Source organism: Cygnus atratus, chromosome 2 (genome assembly GCF_013377495.2).
Source record: "Cygnus atratus isolate AKBS03 ecotype Queensland, Australia chromosome 2, CAtr_DNAZoo_HiC_assembly, whole genome shotgun sequence".
Classification (NCBI taxonomy): Eukaryota; Metazoa; Chordata; class Aves; order Anseriformes; family Anatidae; genus Cygnus; species Cygnus atratus.
Window position 1 is genome coordinate 18283274 of NC_066363.1, and position 20405 is coordinate 18303678.

The window sequence follows — 20405 nt, forward strand, 5'->3', positions numbered from 1 at the left end:
TGTTTCAGTACCCTAAGTGAAGTGAGAGTTTAACCAATCACCCCCTGGCCAAGTGATCACATCATTCTTGCAACAAAACGACAGCTATCTGTTTCACAAAGGTCAGACTTCATTACCTTCCTCCTTCAGGAGAGAATGCTCCAGGCTTGTGAAGGGGACAGCACTGCCAAGGAAAGCCTGCACAGCTGCTGTCTCTAGTATGCGTGGCCTGCAAAAGAGTACTCCAGGCTTCTGTCCTCTCAGTTCAGAACCCTTCAGCACTACTACAAATCTCACATGCATTACTTAAAAATACTGCTGAAGACAATTGAATATAACCCTGCAGATGTTACGCTGTGGCCTGGACACAGGCCAGACAAATCTGACTTTATTAAAGCATGCGGATGGTTAAAGCACACAATTGACACAGTGGATGTCTGACCAGTTGCTCAGAAAACTTTCATAAAATGATTTTGAATTAAGGTTTCTATACGGGACATCAGCACACTGAGATCAGCAGCACAGACCTGGTGATCCTCATTCTCATTCTTTTTCAGTGTCTCTAATAGGCCCCAGTGGACTGGAGGCAGAGGGCTGTAAGAACTCAGCAAGTGAAGCTGACTTAATGGGTTCTGTTTTATTTCCGCAATCCTCAAGGCCCTCAAGATAGCAGGTGCAAACTTCGAATAATGAGCTGTAGATGAAATAATAATTGGGCAAGTTCTGTCTTGTAATCGATCTGCAACTACTTTAGCAACAGCTGTGTGTGTATCCAAAATATATCCTGTGGTGCTGTATACTGAGTGAATGGCAGCGAGACAGTCGTCCTCAGAGCACCAGCCAGCCACCAAGTCCTGCTGAAGCTTTTCAAGTAGATCTTTCTGCAGCTGAAAGTGGCCCTGATTTTCCAGCTGGTTGTACAATTGTGTCACCAGTTGTCCATCACCATCAGCGATCAGGTGCAAGTACCGCTCAAGATTGGAGGACTTCAAAATATCTACTGCTGGTGAGAAAGTGGGAACTAACTTTCTTCCCCTCAAATCATAGATACCTGTTTGTATAAAGTCAGTCAAAACGTTGTTTTCATTGGAAGCACAAATGCATTTTCTAATAGGGATTCCCATAATTTTAGCATACAAAGCAGCTAATATGTTGCCAAAGTTCCCTGTAGGAATGCAAACATCTACAGGACTTCCAAAAGCAATAATATCTTGCTGAACGAGATCAAGGTATGCAGAGGCATGATAAACTATCTGCGGAAGCAGTCGTGCCCAATTTATGGAGTTTGCTGCTGCTAAAGCTGTGCCATATTCCACTGTAAGAAAACCGGTGTAATCAGAATTGGTAAAGATTTGTTTTATAGCTGTCTGGCAAAAATCAAAATCGGATTTGACGCCTATGGACCAGGCGTTTTCCTTCTGACAGCCAATCATCTGTGATTTTTGAATGGGGCTTACTCCATCCTCAGGAAAAAAACTCATGACAGCAATTCTCTGTTTGTCAGTGTCAGGGAGACGACTGAAGCCATCCAGGACAGCACTCCCTGTGTCACCAGAAGTAGCTACCAGAACCAAGTAATTGCAGCTCCTGGGAATGCAGTACGCAAATATGTGCGGCACCATCTGTAAGGCAAAATCTTTAAATGAAGCTGTCGGTCCATGAAATAACTCAAGGAGAAACTGATTGCCTGTCAAATGCCTAACTGGGGCAATTTTAGAACAAGAGAAGTTTTCTCCATAAGCAGTGCCAATAATTTCTCCCAGTTTCGATGCAGGAATATCAGCAGGATGTATGCATCTCTCAAGTACCACCTGGGCTCTTTCAGCATACGTTCCTTCTATTAGGCTTTGCCACTCTTCGGCAGTGAATTTTGGAAGTCCTCTCTCAGGAACAAAGAGCCCTCCATCAGGGGCTAAGCCCTCAATAACAACGTCACTGAAATACTTGTGAGTGTCTTTTTGTGTGCTCCTTCCAGACCTACTAGACCTAGTTGAAACGTAAGTTTCCAGTTCTGAGTTTTGGTATCTCTTCACAGCATCAAGTACCTTTTCTGCCACGACCTCTGCTGCCACATCCCCTCCACAAAGAACGCGGATGTCGTACCACCTTTTGTAGAACTGCTTCCTAAACTGAAGGATGTCCTTGAGAGAAGTGTCAGGCCCCTGGCCCACAATGCGATCCACCTTCATTGACTTCAGCCTGCTCATAATAACCGCTGTGGGCACATCCAGATACACAACTATTCCATTTTTCTTCACATGCTGCATGCCAGCAGCATGCATCGGATTGGACCCAGTAAGGGAAATGACACTTCCAGATGCTGAGAACTTCAACAGGGCTTTTCCTTCCTCCTCTAAAAATTGCTCATTACCAACATCCTGCAGCTTTTCCGACACACTCATATTCCAGGTTGTTTCAAGGACATCATCATCTATATCTATGACAGGGCAATCCAGTTTCTGACCTACTATTCTCCCAACTGTTGTTTTCCCGGCACCTGGAGGTCCCATCAGGATAATATTTTTGTTTCCAACAAGAGAATGGCTTGAGAACCACGACTTCCATATCTGTGCAAACGCTACAGGTCTTGAAAACATCAGTTTTAAACACATGCCAGAAAGACTGCTTTGGGTTATCAGTCTCAAAGGCTGATACTTTACAACATGAAACATCTTCTGCTGCTGGTTTTTTTTTTCAAGCCAACTTGACAATCCACTTAATTGCTTCAAAAAGAAAAAAATATCAATTAGTCCTTCAGCAAACATCTACAAAAAAACCCTAAAGGATATAAAATCAAGAACAAGAATTAAAACACAAATCCAGTTATGATTTTTTCAGTGCCAGGGCTGTACATAAGATCATTCATCCCCCTCTCCTACATAGCTCCAGCTCACCTCCACTGACAAATTCAACTTCAAACAGTCCATATCCTCAGGTTAAATAAAGATATCCAAACCTAACACTACAATACTATCTGCAAATAATATCGTTCATAGGAATTCAAAATCAATTAGTTTTTCTTCTAGTAGACTTATTTAGAAGTACACATTCACAAATAACAAAGGTTAATTAAATTACTCTTGTGTAATCAGAATTGTAAATGCTGTCTTTTCCCACCTCCAAGATGTCTTTTATTTCCTTTCTAAAAAAGGAATTAAAAAATTGCAATACCCTCTTAAATACAACGAAAACTCACACACTTAGGCAACAGCAAGGCTGGAAGAGTTGCATCCAGTTCTCTTCTGATGGGATGACAGACCAAGCGATTTGCCAAGAAAGCCTATAATGGAATTGCATTGGGTGTATTTGGTGTAAAGTGGGAGAGAGAAAAAGACAACATCATGAAGACACTCTACTCTCAAAAACAGTATTTTTATTTAAGATTGCATTAGTGGATAGCCATTACAATATGCAGGACAGAAATGCTTGACTAAGCTTCAAGTTGCACTTTTTATTCCCTCCTGACACCGTAACACATAACCAAAACTGCAATCAGCAATTTCTAGTAACTACATTTTAAAGACTCAGTCTAGCTGCAAGCACCCCAGCTACTTGCTTCACAATGGTTGGTGGTTTTTTTGTTTGTTTTTTTGTTTATATACCAGCTACTTTGTCCAGAAAAATAATTTTTAATGATGAAGTGTTTTTCTGTGTTAATCAGGACAGACTAAATAGAACAAATGAAGGAATTCACTATAAACTGCCAAATCTTCCAGCCATTCAGAGCCTTTTCTCTAGATGGTCTCCAGTTCAACAGTGCTTTAGCACAGCAGAGAGCAGAAGCAGGCCTACTGTTGCAGAAGGCAGGTGAGCACCAAATGGGAAACCTACCATCTTCCAAAGACCTACTCAGGGTTAAACTACATCTAGTTATCAGAGTCCTTGAACCCTGCTGTTCTCTATCACAGTGGGTAATATCAAATGACTCCAGAGACACAGGTCACTCCAACTTCAAAAATGACAGAGGCTCAGGTTTTGTAAGAGAAAACCACAAAAAGTCTCCACTTCCAGATGCTCCTTGCTCTAGATGTTGCTCTACGTTCCTAGATCTTTTATTCTTACCAAACTATTAGCTTATGTTACAAAGTCAAAGTGCTTCTAATCATCTAAATCTTTCCACTCACTTACTTCTGTATAGAGAGATGAGCTTGCAAACAAGTGCCTGAAACGTCATTCGATTCTGTGTTTGCACCCCGTGCTGTGACACAATATGCATGCTGTAATTCCAAGGTGTACATCAGAGTAAAGCTGAGCACGGAATGTGTAGATGCAGAGGTTTTTGTAATAGTTATTTAAAAGAAAAAAAAATCTGTAAAGAGTAGTTGTGACAATCAGCATCATGGTAAAGCCATACTGTAATTACAACGCACTGTAGTAAGTACAAACATACAGAGCTACAGGGCTGGAAAGAGATATTTTAACTTCCAGATGTAAATATGTTCAGGATTCAAAAAGGAGTTAGAGGCAGTATCTTAGTGATATTTTTTTTCTTGAACATAAGAATCACTTCAAACCTTACTTATGAACTACAGGCATACAAATCATGCCAAGCATAGTGACCTGTCTACATGTCTAGTTGTGCTACAGATTCACTTTCAGGTGTAGTCACTCAGTGCACACTACACAGCTGCAGGATATAACATCTGGACTGCTTTATCAATCTACAACATAGGAACTTGTTGTAGGGACTAAACACCCAACATTAGAGCTGTAGACAAGAAAGGAAGTAGAAACAGATTTCTCTGGTTACATGCTTGCCATGTTTACATAAACTTACAAGCAGTCTAAGGGATTGTTTGAAATCAACTCAGTTAATTTGGTGCAGAAATTTGCAGGGAATTTTATTCAACTGCTCAAACAGTTTAACCTACTACAGTTTAATCAAATTTTGTACCCACATGAAGTATACATGCAAACAAGCTTGCAACCATTTTTATGCCAGTGGCAAAGCTTTACTGTAAAAGCAAATCCAATTAGACTTCATGTCTAGGGGAGTTTACCAGCTTACAGCACCAAACCAACCACCTTTAGTTACTGCTACTTCTACCAACAGGTTTTTGTGTTGTTTTATTTTATTTTTTTATTGAAGCAGTGCTTATACCCATACCTCCAATGAAGTTTTGACAATACACCTCAACCCTCCACTTGGACTGCTGAGGGCGCCTACATATCACTAGCAGATAACCAAAATTTTAACAGCCACAACTGATGACAGGAATTCAAGTGAAGATTACCCTTAGTTATCGGTACAGACACAAAGTTTGCAGAGACATGAGGTATGGTTAAAACCCAGAGACCAAGGAAGTCAGAGGCGGTTGGCTGCTGTTGAACACCTCAAGGTAGGTCAAAATAAGTAATAATCATGCCTCAAAAATGTTAACACAGAAAAAATTCCCTCTGACTCTTCTCAGAGTTTTTATGTAGAGTAAAAAAATCCTAAAGTAAACCAACTTCAACCTTCCCACAGGCCAAAATCCTAAAAGAAGTAACCTGTGTGCACACTCGTCACCTCATTTCCTCAAGGAAAACCACTCACGGGTGAAGAATCCCACAAGTTACCACGCACAAAAGCCTGGTGACCAGTGCCCCTATCCCTCACAGCCACTGGAGGTGGCAGGCTCACTCACACACCCCCCGAGCGGCTGCATCACGGCACAACGAGGAGGCAGAAAGCATGTGTTGGGGACAGACCTTAACTGCCACGGGAGCTCCCGCTCCGGGGGGCACAGACACCCACGGGAGGTTTCCAAAACATTATCTGAGGGCACTGCGGCAGCTTTAGGAGTCCTGTTCACCGTCACGAAGGGACCACGCTCGCTTCTGGGCGCTGCGAAGTCTGTAAAAGAGAAAAACAAGACAGGGCAGCCCCTGTAGGTCGCGACGAGGCGCTCGCACCACAGCCGCCACCGCCCCCTCCCTCACAATGTCCCCCCCCGGGGCGGGCCAGGCCCCTCACGTACCGCCCCCCCCCCCACCCCGGCTCCTCTACACACACCGCGCATGCGCGGCCACCCTGCTCTCCCCTCAGCACCCCGCCTGCCCGCCCTCACTCCGGGCGCACGCGCGCCGCTGCCAGCTTCACCTCCGCCAAGCAGCGCCTGCGCAACCCGCCGAGCGTGCCTGGGAGGGCGGGGGGGAGCGATGGCGTAGCCCCGCCCATTCTATGCGCTGTCACCTAGCAACGCGTTTCCCTGGCAACCGCGGCCGCGACGCTGGGCCACAAGATGGCGGCCCCGGAGAGCATCTATAACCTCCTGCCCCGCCCGCAGGAGCGGCCCGCCAAGCCGCCCAGGTACGTGGGGCAGAGAGCACCGGCGCTGGCAAGGCGCTGTATTGCTGTATTTTGCGGGTAATTTTTAAAAAATAATAATAAATTGAGTTTTTTGCAGGTAACTTTAAAAAAAAATTGAGTTCTTTTTGCAGGTAACTTTAAAAAAATTTGAGTTTTTGAGGAGTTATCGTGCCTCTTGATGAGTCACCGGCTGGCATCTGAGGGTTTCCAGCCCGCTCCGTGAGCTGATGATGATTCAGTTTGGTGCCTTCAGTGCCACCTTGCTCGGTGACAAAGAAGCTGCGAAGCCATCTGTCCCACGCACAGGAATTGCGTGACATCTTTGTTGTTCGCACTTTTAATGATTTTTCAGTGAGCAGCTGAAAAAGCTCTTTTTTTTCAGTTTTTTTGTGTCACACCTGCATTCTCGTGCGTCAGGTGCGTCTTCCAACATCATTTCTTTTGCTTCCTTCTCACCCCTTACCTTAAAAGCATTAAAAATGCCTTCTGCCCGCCTAGTATTAATCCTCTGAGAGTTTCTGTGAAGTTCATATTTGATGTACATGTTGTATTTTCAGGTTCCTGCTATTTGTATGAAAGAACACTGTTACACGTAGCATTTTTAGTGAAATGTGAACCCAGGCTATAACTCAGTAGCTTTAAAATGAATAGCAATATCTGTGGCATTTGTTAGAACAAAGGCACGAGGTCTGAATGCTTTTCAGGTAAAAGTGTTCAGACTTGCCAGATTTCTAGTTCTGAACCTTTATACACCATACAAAAAATAGATGGTATGCCCTTTTTGATTTCCAGTGTGAATGAAGGATACCTCTGTCAGGCGGAGTCCAGTGAAACAACATTATGGAAGGCAAGCAGCACACCAGGTCCTCTCCTGTCTTAATTCCACTCAGGGATTTAGATACTGCATGACCATAGTCCATTAGGTTCAATATGGGCAAGGGATTCTTTGGGTTGTATACAGTCAGACTAAATCCCCTTCACATCTCATTGATTTACATTTTGTCACCTCACCTCCTGTTTTACTTTGCAATGTGCCAAGTACCCAGCTGGTAACAACAGTGTCAGAACTGGTTAACAGCATGACTTGAACATTTTTTTTAATGCATACAAAATCTGGGGTCTTTTTAAAAATGAGATCATATATATTTCAATCTCAGCTGGCTGGATACTAGGCATGAAACCAGGGCAAGCATCTACGTTTTTCCCAACTTTGATATACCAAGGGGAGGCCTAAGGAACTCACTGTCTTCTTACAAATATATTGTTTTTTTTCCCCTTACCAAATGCTGAATGGATTAAGATTCTGAAGTCCCCCATAACCACATTTTCTTACTTGCAGCCCTCTCTAGCCATCTGTTATTGCTGCATGACACCATTTATCTACTGTTTTGGTCATGTGTCAGCAGTCACTGAAAACATGCAACTGCCACAACTCTTTGTCCAGAAAGAATGCCTATAGCCGTCTACAAAAGGCAATGTTAAAAGACAGCTTTAAACTTTATACCAGTATGCAGTAATCTCAATACCTTCTCGTTCACTTTCTGTTTTCAAGACAGTGTGAATACTAATAGGTCAAACTCCTCAAAATAAGTAAGTCATCATAAAGTCATTACCTTTCTCTAATGTGTGGCTACAATACTACTCTTACCAAATGGTGAGGAAAACAGTAGTTTCTGAATGTGGTGGGTTCATGCCTAAAATATAGCTGTTTGCCATGAATTTAACACACACACACACAAAAAAAATCCTCCCATATAATTGTAGGCTATTTCTGAAACTATATATAATCTTATGTACATGATTAATATGACACGTTTCCTAAAGATGAACAAATTTTAAAAGGTACTTGAAGTAGCCTTAACTTCCTGAGTTCTCCTTCTTCAGGAGAGTGTCCATGCAAGCAATGTTTCAGATGGAGGCAAATCACTGCTGATCAGCTAATGATCAGCATTTGCCTTCTTTCGCAGCACGTTTGCATACTTTTGATTAAAGTGGAAAGTGCAGTGCCATATGCAACATGACACCAAAACAGTAGTGTGTGCATACGTCTTTTCATGTCTGAGATGCTGTGATTTTCATGTTAGCCTTCTAAGTCAATGCCAAAACCACGACAGATGACAGTAGTTCGGGCTCGTAGTTCAGGTCTGTGCCATTTAAGAAATACAGAGTTTGCTGTGTAACAAATCTCTTCTAATAACATATAACAAATGGTTCAACAGGAGCACTGAGACAGTGATACAGTGGCTAGACGTTAATAAGATAAGGTGATGTTCAAGGACATTCTGTCCAACTCTCAATAATGTTTGAAGTGTTTTCTGAAGCATGAGGTTTTACGTACCTCTAAAATACGTTTCATTCCACAGAATGAAACGTTGAATGTTCTCATTATCAATACAGATCTCATACCTTTTGAAGCCAACTGAGCTTTTTCCTCTGTTATGTTTAATTACTGCTACGAAAGGTCCTACTGCAACTGCAGGTTCTGAAACATGAGATACGTTGGTGTTTGCATCTTCCTCAGACTACAGATTTTCAAATGTAGAAAATCCAACAAAGTAGGCTCATGATTAATATTTTCTTGTAGATGCACAACAGCTACATATTTAGGATGTATTTTTGAACAAAACAAAAAGCCATGTAAACAAATATTTTTTTCAAAATGTAGTTAAAAATCAAAGACCAAAGTGTGTAACATATAACCTAATAAAAATAATGAATTCATGTTTTTTTCAGACTTAGTAAGCAATATTCAAAGCAGTGCTGAGCTTCAGAATGTCTGTGTTCAATATTTATGTGATACAGGAACTGTTTCCTAAATTGTGATAATACTGGCCTTGGAGACACAAGAGGAGAACGAAGAAGCAAGCTAGCTTCAGAATCAGAGTACAACTTCTCAGTGTGGTGCTGAGCGTAGTTTTAGGATGGAGGTTATATGAATGATGATGGCCTTTGTTTGGGAGAGTACAAAACAAAATAGCTCAGTCTTCTGGCATGAACTACTGCAAAAATGTGTATTCTTTGAAGAGGTATTTTTAATAATTTTCTGACCTTTAACTTCTTTATGCCTATTGTTTAACATCAAAGGTATATATCAACATTTAGACCGTCTGTGAAACATGAAACAGAGAAAAGTAAAGCTCAGTGGAAAACTATGGGGCCAGCAAAAGTTGCAGTGCCATCTCCAAAAAACTTTCTGAAGAAACATTCAAAGGAACCCAAGCTACCAGCGAGTAAGTGCATACATTAAATATGTGAAAGGCAATGTATTTTTTATTATATTAGAATTGATAATATTAATATTGAAAATAATATTGTTAGTTATGGAGGATCTGTTTTGTTTCATTTATTTAATTTTAAATGATTTTTGTAAGCTGGGGTTGTTTCCGTTGTTCCATTTATAGCCTCTATGCTACTGAAATTAATTTGCTTTTTCACAAAAATGTTTCTCTTATTTATTGCGTAAAATACTAAAACAAGCAAAAAGGAGATTATATATGTGATTAGTAAATACAGTGAGCATTTTCTGTCATGGTACAAAGCTGGGTGAAATATAAAGAAAAATTATCTCTCTTTTGCCTGCAGCTATTTAAATATGGAAGATATGTTGATGGTATGTTCTATCCTGCTGACGTTTCAATTTACAATTATGTAATTTAGATTTGTATGTCATTCTTTCCTGCAACTGATCATTAATAATAAAGTATATAATATTAACAGGCATATTAAAATAGAACTAATTGTTTCTAGTGCTTGAAGACATGGAGTAGGTATGTGTGTCTGTCTTGATGTTATCACCAACATACAGCTTTTACTCTTCAGTATTCACTGTTGGCTCTTAATCCTGTAGCATTAAATTGGCAGTGTTCAAAGCATAGAACTTTTTTTTTTTTTGAGGGCTGCTTGTTAGGGAAATTAAAAAAATGGAATATTTTATTGCAAAGAACCAGTTTTCCACCATCCTATTTTCAGGCACAAACCATAATACTGGGTATGAGGAGTTGGCAGTTCTTATGTTCAGCTTCATGGCCAGCTCTGCAAGGGTGGAATGACCTTCTTAGTACTGCTAGAGTTGTAAGTACATTGCTGTCAGAACTTCTAATTGAATTAGAAAGTTTTAGCTTGAAATTGTTTTTAGCTTGAAAAAAGAAAAAAAAAACAGAAGATCTTGAAGTACTATATTAAAAACTGCTGTCTAAGAGACTGTGTGAGTCAGCACCCAAACTTGCGTGGTACTTACAAATGACTTTAGCTCTGAAAATACAGGCTATCACAGCAGGCCTTGGAGGCTTAATGCCTCAGACAATACAGATTATCAGAACCTTAAAGCAAGCTTTGGTCCCTTAGGTCCTGTAGGCATCCTGAGTGGTTTTCAAATTAGGTCTTCACTTTTTCAGGAAAGTTGAACAGCATTCACTGTACCAGAATATAATACCTAATGGCATCTGAGCATTAATGCTTCCAAGCTCAAGAAGTTAAATTACTACACTGGTGTTTTAGATGAGCACAGGAAATCTAACCAGTTCACCAATAACCTGCAGCTGTCCATAAGGTTCTTTTAAGTATTTCTATTGTAAAATTATGTTAACTAGTACAAACAGGCTATATTTTGAGATTGAGCACTCTGACCCAATTTTCTCAGAAAAGCAGCTCACAATATTTCTGTTTCAACTTGCTGATTCAGAACTTCGTAATAGCAATATGTGCTTGGGTGTTTGCACTTGGAGTCAATGTACTAGAACCTCAAAATGACTATGGCACATCATAGCTTCCGTCCAAACTAGTAATTTCATAACTACGATTAGAGCCTAAGAGATCTTGAGAAGGAACTGCATCATTAACTCGGAAAGTTCTTATACCTTTGTTGGATGGAGTTTCATACTTAGGTCAGAAAAGTTACATTGCTTAATGACCTCTTTTAAAGCATGAGACTTTTGAACCTAATCAGTTATCTATGTGGGATTATGGTATTTTGCTTATGATATCTGTGCCACCTGGAAAACTGAGTTTGATCCATCTAGTTATAAAGTAGGTTGCAAGGAGAGAACTGAAAGATTGATTTTTTTTCCCTAAAGTCTGGGATAATGTCATTCTTCTAGAGTTTGATTATTCAGCAATTCCCTACAAAAAGTATGTTTCCTAATCTTCAGCTGAATCTTGTTTTATTACTGGGCCCTGCCATTCATTTTAAGCAAACTCTGTTGCTGGCTCTAGAAGTAGCAGTGGCTCCCAAACAAGTGTTCTGCAGGTAAGGGTGAGCAGGTGGTCACTGAGATGCTGGTTTCCAAAGTAACATCCTTGGAGAAACACATTTAAGTCTGTGTCCTGCAGTACTAAGTTATGGCAAGCTATCAGGTTGTAAAAACAAACCCCAGAAAACCACTGGTTCTTAGGGCCAGTATCAGGAGCCAGCTGTTGCAGGAACGAGCTCTGTCACATGTGATGTTACAGACTTATTTTCTGTCAAAGAAGAACATGAACTCAGACAACCTGAGTCAAACGATTGTAGCTTCTTCTGAGTTCTCTCTGATAATTACCGTAAGTTAGGGCTATATCTGTTGGGAAATAAGGTGGGCAATGAATTGTCTTTTATCATTCACCTGAAGTGAGACTACTCAGGAGGCTGCTGACCTTCTGTTGGTACATTGAAGAAAAGATTATACTAAAAAGGCAAGGGTTCTTGTGTTCTCTGGAGAAAGGATTACAAGAAGTTGTTTATGAGTGTTATGGAAGAGTGAGAACACGACTACTCCCTAAGGGAAGGTGAGCCAGGAATTAAGGGTGACCACAGCGCCGGCTGGGCAATGACCTCACCTACAGCAGCAGGCCCAGCACAGCAGAGGTGTGCAAGCAGAGCGGGGTGGTGATGAAAATGGGCCTTATCGATGGCCTAGGCAAGGTGGAGTAGCAGGCCAGGTCCACCCTCTGATACCACACAGCCCTTCAGGAGTAGGGCTAAGGGCAGGCACGCCTGCAAGGTAGCTAAGTCACGGACTGACAGCCCAGGGCTGAGCTGAAATGGGGCTCCTGGGCCTATGGCTGTGGGCTGGATGCACCAGGTGGGGCTGGTTAGGGTATACTAGTGCTCTCAGGGTCTTGACAATGAGCATCTCTGGTAAAAGTAGTTTTAATTACATTTTAAATAAGTCTCATACTACTGCAGTTAAGAGGTAATGAGTGGCATAGTCTATGAAAACTCATCTACAAAACAGCATAGTATTTCCTAAGCTATGTAACTTCTATTATTCCCAACAAGCCTACTAGTTTTCATTATAGTACGTTCCCCAACAATCCTTTCAGCATAGATACAGTTGCTTTCTGGTTTTATGTAATTTTGTACATAATTTTTCTCTCTTCAAAAATGTAATAAAATTAAACTGCAAAGCTCTTTAAGGTTATCACTGAGAATGTTTACATGCTTAATTCACAGGAAAAAAAGAACAGGATAGTAAGAAATTGCCTGCATTATCAGTCCCACGGAGGACAGATCACCCAGTTATGGGAATTCAGAGTAAAAAGAATTTTATAAATACAAATGCAGTTGCTGCTATCACAGGATTGCCTAAAAAGCCTCAACCTATTTATGTTGATAGAAGACAAGGAGACAAATATCTGCTTGAAACTTCAGGACTTGTTCCAAAATATATTAAAAAAAAGGTAAGTTTTATTAAATTATAGTGAAAATACTAGTAGCAATGCCTATTTTTAGATTCTTTATTGCATTCTCCTATGAAATGTTTATGTGTTTTTTTAGATGTTTAAATACCACAGCTGTTTGTGGCAGACCTTTGAAATTCACCAAGGAGAAATCACTGGCACTAGAGTTGTGACTTGCCTTTGCTCTGTATTCACTTGCTTATGCTCTCAGCAAAAATTTTGCAGAATGATGCTGCTAAAGCAATAACTAATGTGTTGCATTGGGAACCCAGGGAGTAACTAATAGGGACACAAAGAGCTGGACTCAATTTCTTCAACTTCTGCTCACTCAGCAGTCTTTCAGAGATGCTGGCGAAGAGATAGGGCCTATTGGACAAAACGGGGTGAGGATATTATTGACAACATCTTTGCTAACCTCGTTAGAAGGGCTTTTAACTGGAGGTGGTATTAAAAGCTTACAGTTCAATCAAGGAACAGAGGTCAGGGTGATAAGTACATAGGGCAGGGTAGGGGGAGTGAGAAGGTGGGAAGGACAGATCAAACTCTTTGGAAGAGGGTCTGCCTCAAGTGTCAGTACACAGTTGTACACAATCTGCGAGAGCAACAGAAGAAGCTAGAGCTCTGTGTGCAGGTTCAGAGCTAACATCATCGGAATAATGGAGACATGGTGGGAAGCTCTTCTGCCTGGAGTCCTGTGGATGGATGGCTGCACGCTAACTCTTTAAGAAGAAAAGTGCTTGCCCTTTGGCTGCAGGAGTGGTTCAAATTTATGGAACTCTTCTATGGAATTGGGAACAGGCTGGATGAGCTCATGGGTCAGAATCAGAGGAAAGGCCGGTAAGCATCACAAGCATGGTTGTTCCAGACCATCTAGTCAGGTGAGGAACTGGATGGAATCTCTTTAAACAACTTGAGGAAGTCTTCAGATCACAAGCAGACGTTCTCATGGAAGACTTCATCCTCCTTGATATCTGCTGAAAGACCAACACAGTAGGATGAAAGCAATCCAAAGGTTCCTGGAGCGTGTCAGCAACAGCTCCTTAACACAGATGGTGAATGAGCCAACTATTGATCATGCTCTTCTAATTCTGCTACTTGCAAACCAGGAAGAACTGATCAGTGGTGTAATAATCAGTGGTAACCTTGGTTGTAAAGCCGTTAAGTAGTTCAAGATCCTCTGTTCCTCAGGGAGACAGGTGATAGTGTACAGACCCTGTACTTCAGGAGAGCAGACATCAGCTTACTCAGGGAACTAGTAAGCAGGACCCCATGCGAGACAACTCTAAAAAGCAAAAGAGTTGAGAGAACTGGCATGTCTTCAAGGTCAGTCTTCTCCAAGCTCAACAGTCCATTCATGACTGAGTTTTATGCAAAAAAGACAAGATATATCACGTAGCTTATAACAGCAGATGCAAAAACATGAACAGGCAGCCCTTATGATACCTTTGTTTGGCTAACATAGAGTGCTACCCTACACTAAAAGATTTGTGAATCATTTAGCATTTGGTAGAAACAAGGTAGACTCCGGTACCTTCTGAGGGAGCTAGATAGGCTTCATTTAATAAAGGATAAGGCAAAATAGATGTGTACCCCAAGTGCATCTGGGATATTCAGAAATTTTTCTTCCTCCCAGAGACACAAATCTGCCATATCCATTATGAGATAGTCTGTCATTCCTATCTTGTTAACATTGTTCAGCATCTTCTGTGGCATGCAATGTTTCAGCAAAAAACAGGATACTGGAAGACTTTTCAAAGAAAGTATCCAAGGAATGTGCATTCCAGACAGTAGAACTTGGCACCATGTAAAATGTAAACTAGCTTTCTGTCATTAACAAATTTCGAACTCCTCACTCAAGCATCAGTTTGAATAAATAAATGTTTTGGTTTCTGGATTCTCTTATGAAGTTTTGAAAAAAAAATGAAGGGAATTCTTTATATGTCTTTCTCAGACTACGAAGAGAATTACATTTCATACTTCTAAAAACATGGTGATTTAAAATTGTATTGCTCAGTGGAACAAAATTCCATTTCAAACTGTCTTTGTAAAACTATAGATCACAGGTATGTTTTTGTTTTCTTCTTTAAAGCACATTAAGACACTTCTTCTTGCACTTATAGGATTATGGCATTACACCAAAATATGTGACACGGAGAACTGAAGAAATGAAGAGAGCTCAGAAAGAACATGAGACCCACGTCTTGGAGTATCTCAAGAAAAAAGCCATGAAGCAGTTATCTGATGAAGAAAGGGAAAATCTTCTACAGGTGCATATTTTGACTTAGTAACATGTACATAAGATTAATGAGGTAATGTAAGTCAATATGAATAATAAAATAAAATTAGATCTTTAAGCAAGGCAAACGAATTACCTACTTTTTCACTAGATGGAGCTATAGAACAGTTGCAAATTGACCTGAAGGGAGCTGATCTATCTATAATTTTAGTCCCGTTTTACAGGTACTTCAATTCTGTTAGATTCATGTCCTCTTTAATTACTTGGAATTTCAGTGAAACTTAAAGAAATGCAGAAAATAACCTATATGGATCTGGAGACAGTTCTGACTCTCTACTTGTGAATGATAAAAAATACAAATCATGCTTTTTTCTTTTTTTTTTTTTTTCCTGACATATATCATCATTGCTACATTTATTGGCAGTTTCTGTCTTCATCTCATGACCTCACTGGCTAAAACATAAGGCCATGCTTTTAAATGTGGCAAAACCAGCAAACAGAATTAAATTGCAATATATATGTAGAACAATGACTAGAACATTCTATTTTGTCAAGCTCTTTTGTATACTGTCTTTCAGAAAGTTTTATTGTACAAGTCTTTCTAAAATTAAATAATGCCATAAAAGATATAGAGAAGTAAAAAAGAAGACAAAAATAGAAAATAAACATTTTAAAATTATATCCAATTTTTAAACTGGAATTTCTTATAACCACTTTTTAGCCAAATTTCCTGTGAAAATTAGGCTTACATTACTGTGGTCTCTGTTTGTCGGTCTGTTCCTTAATGTCTTTGGATCTTGGCAGACATCTGAAGCAAATTAGCAGGTGGATTGACATCTCGAAGATGCTAAATTCCCACAAAAAATCAGCAGAATAACTAGAGACAAAACCCAGTGTCTAACTTACTTGCAAAGATTAACTGGGAGAGAAGTGAGGGTATTGCATTGACCACAGTATAAGGAATATAACAGCAAGGGGGAAGATGAACATACTGTTACGGTGAGGAAGGCATGGGACAATCTGATGGTCCAGCAAGTTGGCTGTGCAGCAAAAATATGTGTGAAAGAAGGCATGTGAGTTCAGCTGCTCACAGATCTGATTTTGTTTGATTAAAATTATGTTCTTTATTATTAAAATACAAGAGTAATCAGAAATCTTGTTTTTTAATTAAAAAAAGGGGGGGGGGATTATTTTTGTTAAATCAGTATTTTCTTTTAAATTTTTCAAAAACGTGCTCAGTCATGGGCCAGATGACTTACACAGATATATCTTCAGGAGGAATTAGTGTCCTCAGGGTATGAGACTTCTACCCAGTGCTCAGCTGTAGACACATGGGAAATCCTGTCTTTTAAAATAATTGACATTACTATTGAACACATGTGCACTATCTGATTTGAAAGAATATGTGGCAATAGATGTCTGAGAACAAAATCAAGCCTTATGAACCTACAAAAATAAATGGAAGTAATTTGTGCCAACATTTTTGAACTATATATCCATTATGCTTACTTTGGTTGAACTTTCATGAGAATAAAAGAGAATGTTGATAAATGCAGTACATATTTCTCACTGATCCAGGGTGTATTAGAATTCCTTATATAGAGTTAGATCTTCAGTTTGTGGTCTAGCCCAGAGCAGTAGTGGTCAGCATATTACATTGCTGTTGGAAGAGCTGCGAGGGAGATTTTTACAAAGGGAATTTTGAACTGCTTTTGATCTCTTCGCTCTGCAGGGATGGAGTAAGTTGTGATGAGTGGATGTTCTAATGTGTTTTAAACCCCACTGTTTTCAATGATTTCCAAACCAGTTTTTACTGATGTAGAGAAAGTAGAATTATTCAAAAAGTTTTGAATGACTTTTCTTTCAAAATATCAGAAATACTGTATTTATTTTCATGACTATATATCTGTAAAGTAAACTTTATGCCTGGTAGACTAGAAGCCTTATATAAGTGCTTTACAGCCTTAGATTAAAAGACAAGTAGCATTACAAGACAGTAAATAAACAGCCTTGCACATTGCTCTTCTTTCATGTGTTGAGACAGAGTTTTTAAATTTATGTAGGTATTTGTTTATGAAGATTGTTGGAATAACCTTTATAGGCAACACCAAGTCAATGCCTGGTATGAACATACAAAAAATATGAATTTCTGTGCAACAAATACACTGCTTTGAATTAGTAAAATATTAGTTCATATTAAAATGTATGTTATGCTTAGGGCATTTGCAGGGAAAGGGCATTTTTCCTCTTAAATCCATTCATACAGTGGACCAAATCAGACAAGTTTTTAGGCACAAGAGTCCTTGAGGTCTAAAACGGAAGCCACAGATTCAAAGCTAGGATTAAGAATAATTCTTGTAAATGGGACTTCAGCAAGGTAATAATCAAGTCTGGGAGAAAAGATGAATAGTGGAGAAGAAGGACCTGAATTTGGAAATCACAGTGTGCCATGAAATCAGTGTATCAGTTGAATCACAGAGGAGAGTTGAAAATGTAGTTCCTGGGAGATTAACTTCAGTTCTTCATTTCTGAAGATATTTTGTGATATCCCTTAAGGAAACAAAACTGAGAGCCAAAAAAATGAAGTTGTTTTGGAAAAGTGTTCTCTCACCGATAACCATATTGTATTGCTTGCTGATTGCTGTATGAGTTCCTTATAGTAGGTGTGATTATTAAGTTCACACATACAGTCTTCTTGAGGACATTTGTGCATTGAATAACCTACGCTCAGCTGTGGTATAGGCAATATACAGGATGTGCAGATTTTGGTCATCCTCTTTAGGAGAGAAAGTAAGAGCATGTGTTGCACTAATTGTGAGGATGTAAAGGCAAGTTTTAAATTTTATTGAGTATGTTTCAGATTATTGCTTTTTGTTTGTTTGTTTGAGGCAGGGTTTTAGTCCTGGGCTTTTATATGTGGCAGATACGGTTCACTTTAGTAGTTCTTTGTGTAGCCTCACTTCAGACAGGTGGCAGTTGTTTAAATTTTCGGTGATAGGGTCAGTGACAGCTACATTTTTTTAGTCCAAATTATAAAGAAGTTGCATGTGTATGTTATTGTAGATGTAGACTGGGAAGGGAATGCAATTGTTTAGAATTTCTTCAAAATAGCTCATAACAGTTAAAATACTGTGAGATCAGTTAGGTGCCCGTGGTCTGAAGAAGGTCTCTGTTGCTGGAATAGAAGCTGGTGGTGAGGCAAACTGTGTGAGAATGCCATTGAATTTGGGCTGGATTTCCAAGCACTGGTATTCTTGTGATCTCTTACGGTCAGTAGCACCATGTGCAATGCAGTGGTATCTGCAGCAGCAAGGTTGCTCTTTCTGAGGGAAGTGGTTTCTGTGGTGAAGTTTGTAAAATAGTTCCTGTTGCATTTTGGAGAAAAGTAGTCATTGAGTGACATGAGTTTTGGGGGAGCTTTTATGAACCCTAGAAGTTCCTCAGTGAGCATACTAGATTTAGATACAATAGAGCATTTAAAGTTGCCTACCTGTCCATTATTGACAGCATAGAAAGTCTCTTACATAGCATAAGGAAGCTTCACTCTTTGTTAACTTTATACTGTTTTTTTCTTGAAGATACACGGGACTGGAAATGAAGTGTAGAGTCTTCCTTGAGTTCCTGGTAGGCTGTGGAGCTGACTGTTAGTCACACTAATATACTTTGTCAGTTTAGAATTTTTGTAGCTCCTCCTTCATTGGCTAGTTTGATGATTACTTGGTTGTTGCCTGCTAAAGACTAATTTTTTCTCTCCAAAGCACAGGGTATTTTGAAGATCATTCCTTATATTATATCAAAAAGAGTCAAAATTATTTCTGTTGCAGCTACCCTGACTTTTAAGCATTTAATTGATTTAGTCCAACTATTTAAGATGATTAAACACTATTCATATATTTATCTATTGTTTTAACATTGCTGTGACACTTAAAGGCAATTAAAAAAAAAAAAAAAAAACCTTGCAATGTGCATATTATTCTTATGCAATGCGCGTATTATTCTTAACGAAGTACATTTTTCTCATGTATTTCCTTTTCTTGTGATGGCACTAGGGGCTGAAAAAGAACTGGGAGGAAGTGCATCATGAATTTCAGTGTCTTTCGGTAGAAATAGACACCATACCCAAGAAGTTGCATAAAGAAAAGCTGGAATCACAGATGAAACAACTGGAGCATGACATAGATGTAATTGAGAAGCACAAAGTTATCTACATTGCAAATGAGTAAGGACTGTTTTTCAGATATTGCCTCTTTTATCTTTCTATACTCCTGTCCTTCCAAGAAAAAAAAAAAAAAGAAAAAAGCACAAAGCTCAAAAGAAATTGAAACTTTCAACTATTCAGAAGAAGGTAATATTCAACTAACATAAGGATGTAGCTTCTTATAAAAGTTGTTACATATAGCTAATTCTCATCTGCATAATTCACGGGTTTTTCAAATAAAATGTTTAATATAACTTCAAGTTATATTAAACATGATTTTAATCTATTATTCTTTGTAATTTTTATCAACTACTAAAATGTCTATAAATATCATACAAAAAGCATAAGAAATACTCTTCTGTATGTTTGGAGCACTTCTTTCCCTGCATAGCCAAAACTAAGTGGAATAATTGACTGCTGAAGACAGCTTGGTAAATACAACTTCAGGGTGGGATGGCTTCTGGTCTAGTTATTAAAGAGCTGTTGTGCTTTACTTAAAAGCTTGAGCAATTGTATTTCTAAATGGCTTGGCTTCTACATAACATTTTGTGTATTCATTTTTTGTTACCAAAAACAAATTTTGTAGCAGAAGCTTATAATAATATAGGAACTCATGCAATATGGATACCACATGTAGCTTGGTATGCTGATGTAAAAAAGAACACCATAATACTATATTAAATCTACAACTGAAGTACAAAAATGTGTTCTGATTGCTTTTATATGTGTAAAGTTAGAATGAAAACAATATATTACTATGTGAGTCATGACCTAGGCAGAAATGATATTGACATAGTATACTGCAATTATTTCCATAAAAAGAAAAAATGCTTGTCTTTCCTACTGCTTAACCTTTACTTCAGAACACAGCTTTTCCTGTATTATTTTAATTATTTCCACCAGCAGCTGTTGTGACTTCATAATATCTGACAGCAGCAGAGGATGATGTCAAGAATTTTAAATAAACTATTAAAAGACAAATTTTCATGTGCATTAGTTAATTTCATAAATCTGTCCGGAAAGGACCTTGAAGACTTCACAGTGAT

At 39.1% G+C, this 20405-nt stretch overlaps 2 protein-coding genes across 6 annotated transcripts; one reads left to right on the forward strand and one right to left on the reverse strand.

The window, feature by feature from the left end:
- Window positions 1–326: 326 nt before the first annotated feature.
- Window positions 327–6068, reverse strand: THNSL1 (threonine synthase like 1). 4 transcript variants are annotated; one of them, XM_050708861.1, is made up of 4 exons: window positions 6030–6068; window positions 5671–5815; window positions 3176–3259; window positions 327–2702 (listed from the first exon to the last, which is right to left on the reverse strand). In XM_050708861.1, exon 4 carries the CDS (start codon window positions 2649–2651, stop codon window positions 429–431), a length of 2223 nt encoding a protein of 740 aa, XP_050564818.1. In that variant the 5' UTR covers window positions 2652–2702; window positions 3176–3259; window positions 5671–5815; window positions 6030–6068; the 3' UTR covers window positions 327–428. The 4 variants fall into 4 exon arrangements, with proteins under 4 accessions (XP_050564818.1, XP_050564817.1, XP_035401210.1 ...); XM_050708860.1 differs by having other exon boundaries at window positions 5973–6048; XM_035545317.2 differs by lacking the exons at window positions 5671–5815; window positions 6030–6068 and adding an exon at window positions 4108–4928 and having other exon boundaries at window positions 3180–3259.
- ENKUR (enkurin, TRPC channel interacting protein) lies at window positions 6028–20062 on the forward strand. Of its 2 annotated transcripts, none has more exons than XM_035545320.1 (5): window positions 6028–6271; window positions 9356–9501; window positions 12699–12925; window positions 15046–15192; window positions 19211–20062. In XM_035545320.1, the coding sequence occupies exons 1-5, from the start codon at window positions 6204–6206 to the stop codon at window positions 19382–19384; spliced, it is 762 nt and encodes a 253-aa protein (XP_035401213.1). In that variant the 5' UTR covers window positions 6028–6203; the 3' UTR covers window positions 19385–20062. The 2 variants fall into 2 exon arrangements, with proteins under 2 accessions (XP_035401213.1, XP_035401214.1); XM_035545321.2 differs by lacking the exon at window positions 6028–6271 and adding an exon at window positions 6483–6688.
- The last annotated feature ends 343 nt before the right edge of the window (window positions 20063–20405 follow it).

What these genes read in the sequence shown, in the direction of transcription:
- ENKUR (XM_035545320.1), top strand. Translation starts at nt 6,204, where the DNA reads ATGGCGGCCCCGGAGAGCATCTATAACCTCCTGCCCCGCCCGCAGGAG. An exon ending in GGAACCCAAGCTACCAGCGA is followed by an intron (nt 9,502 to 12,698) that starts GTAAGTGCATAC and finishes CTTAATTCACAG; the next exon opens with GAAAAAAAGAACAGGATAGT. An exon ending in AAAGGGAAAATCTTCTACAG is followed by an intron (nt 15,193 to 19,210) that starts GTGCATATTTTG and finishes TGATGGCACTAG; the next exon opens with GGGCTGAAAAAGAACTGGGA.
- THNSL1 (XM_050708861.1), bottom strand. Translation starts at nt 2,651, where the DNA reads ATGTTTCATGTTGTAAAGTATCAGCCTTTGAGACTGATAACCCAAAGC.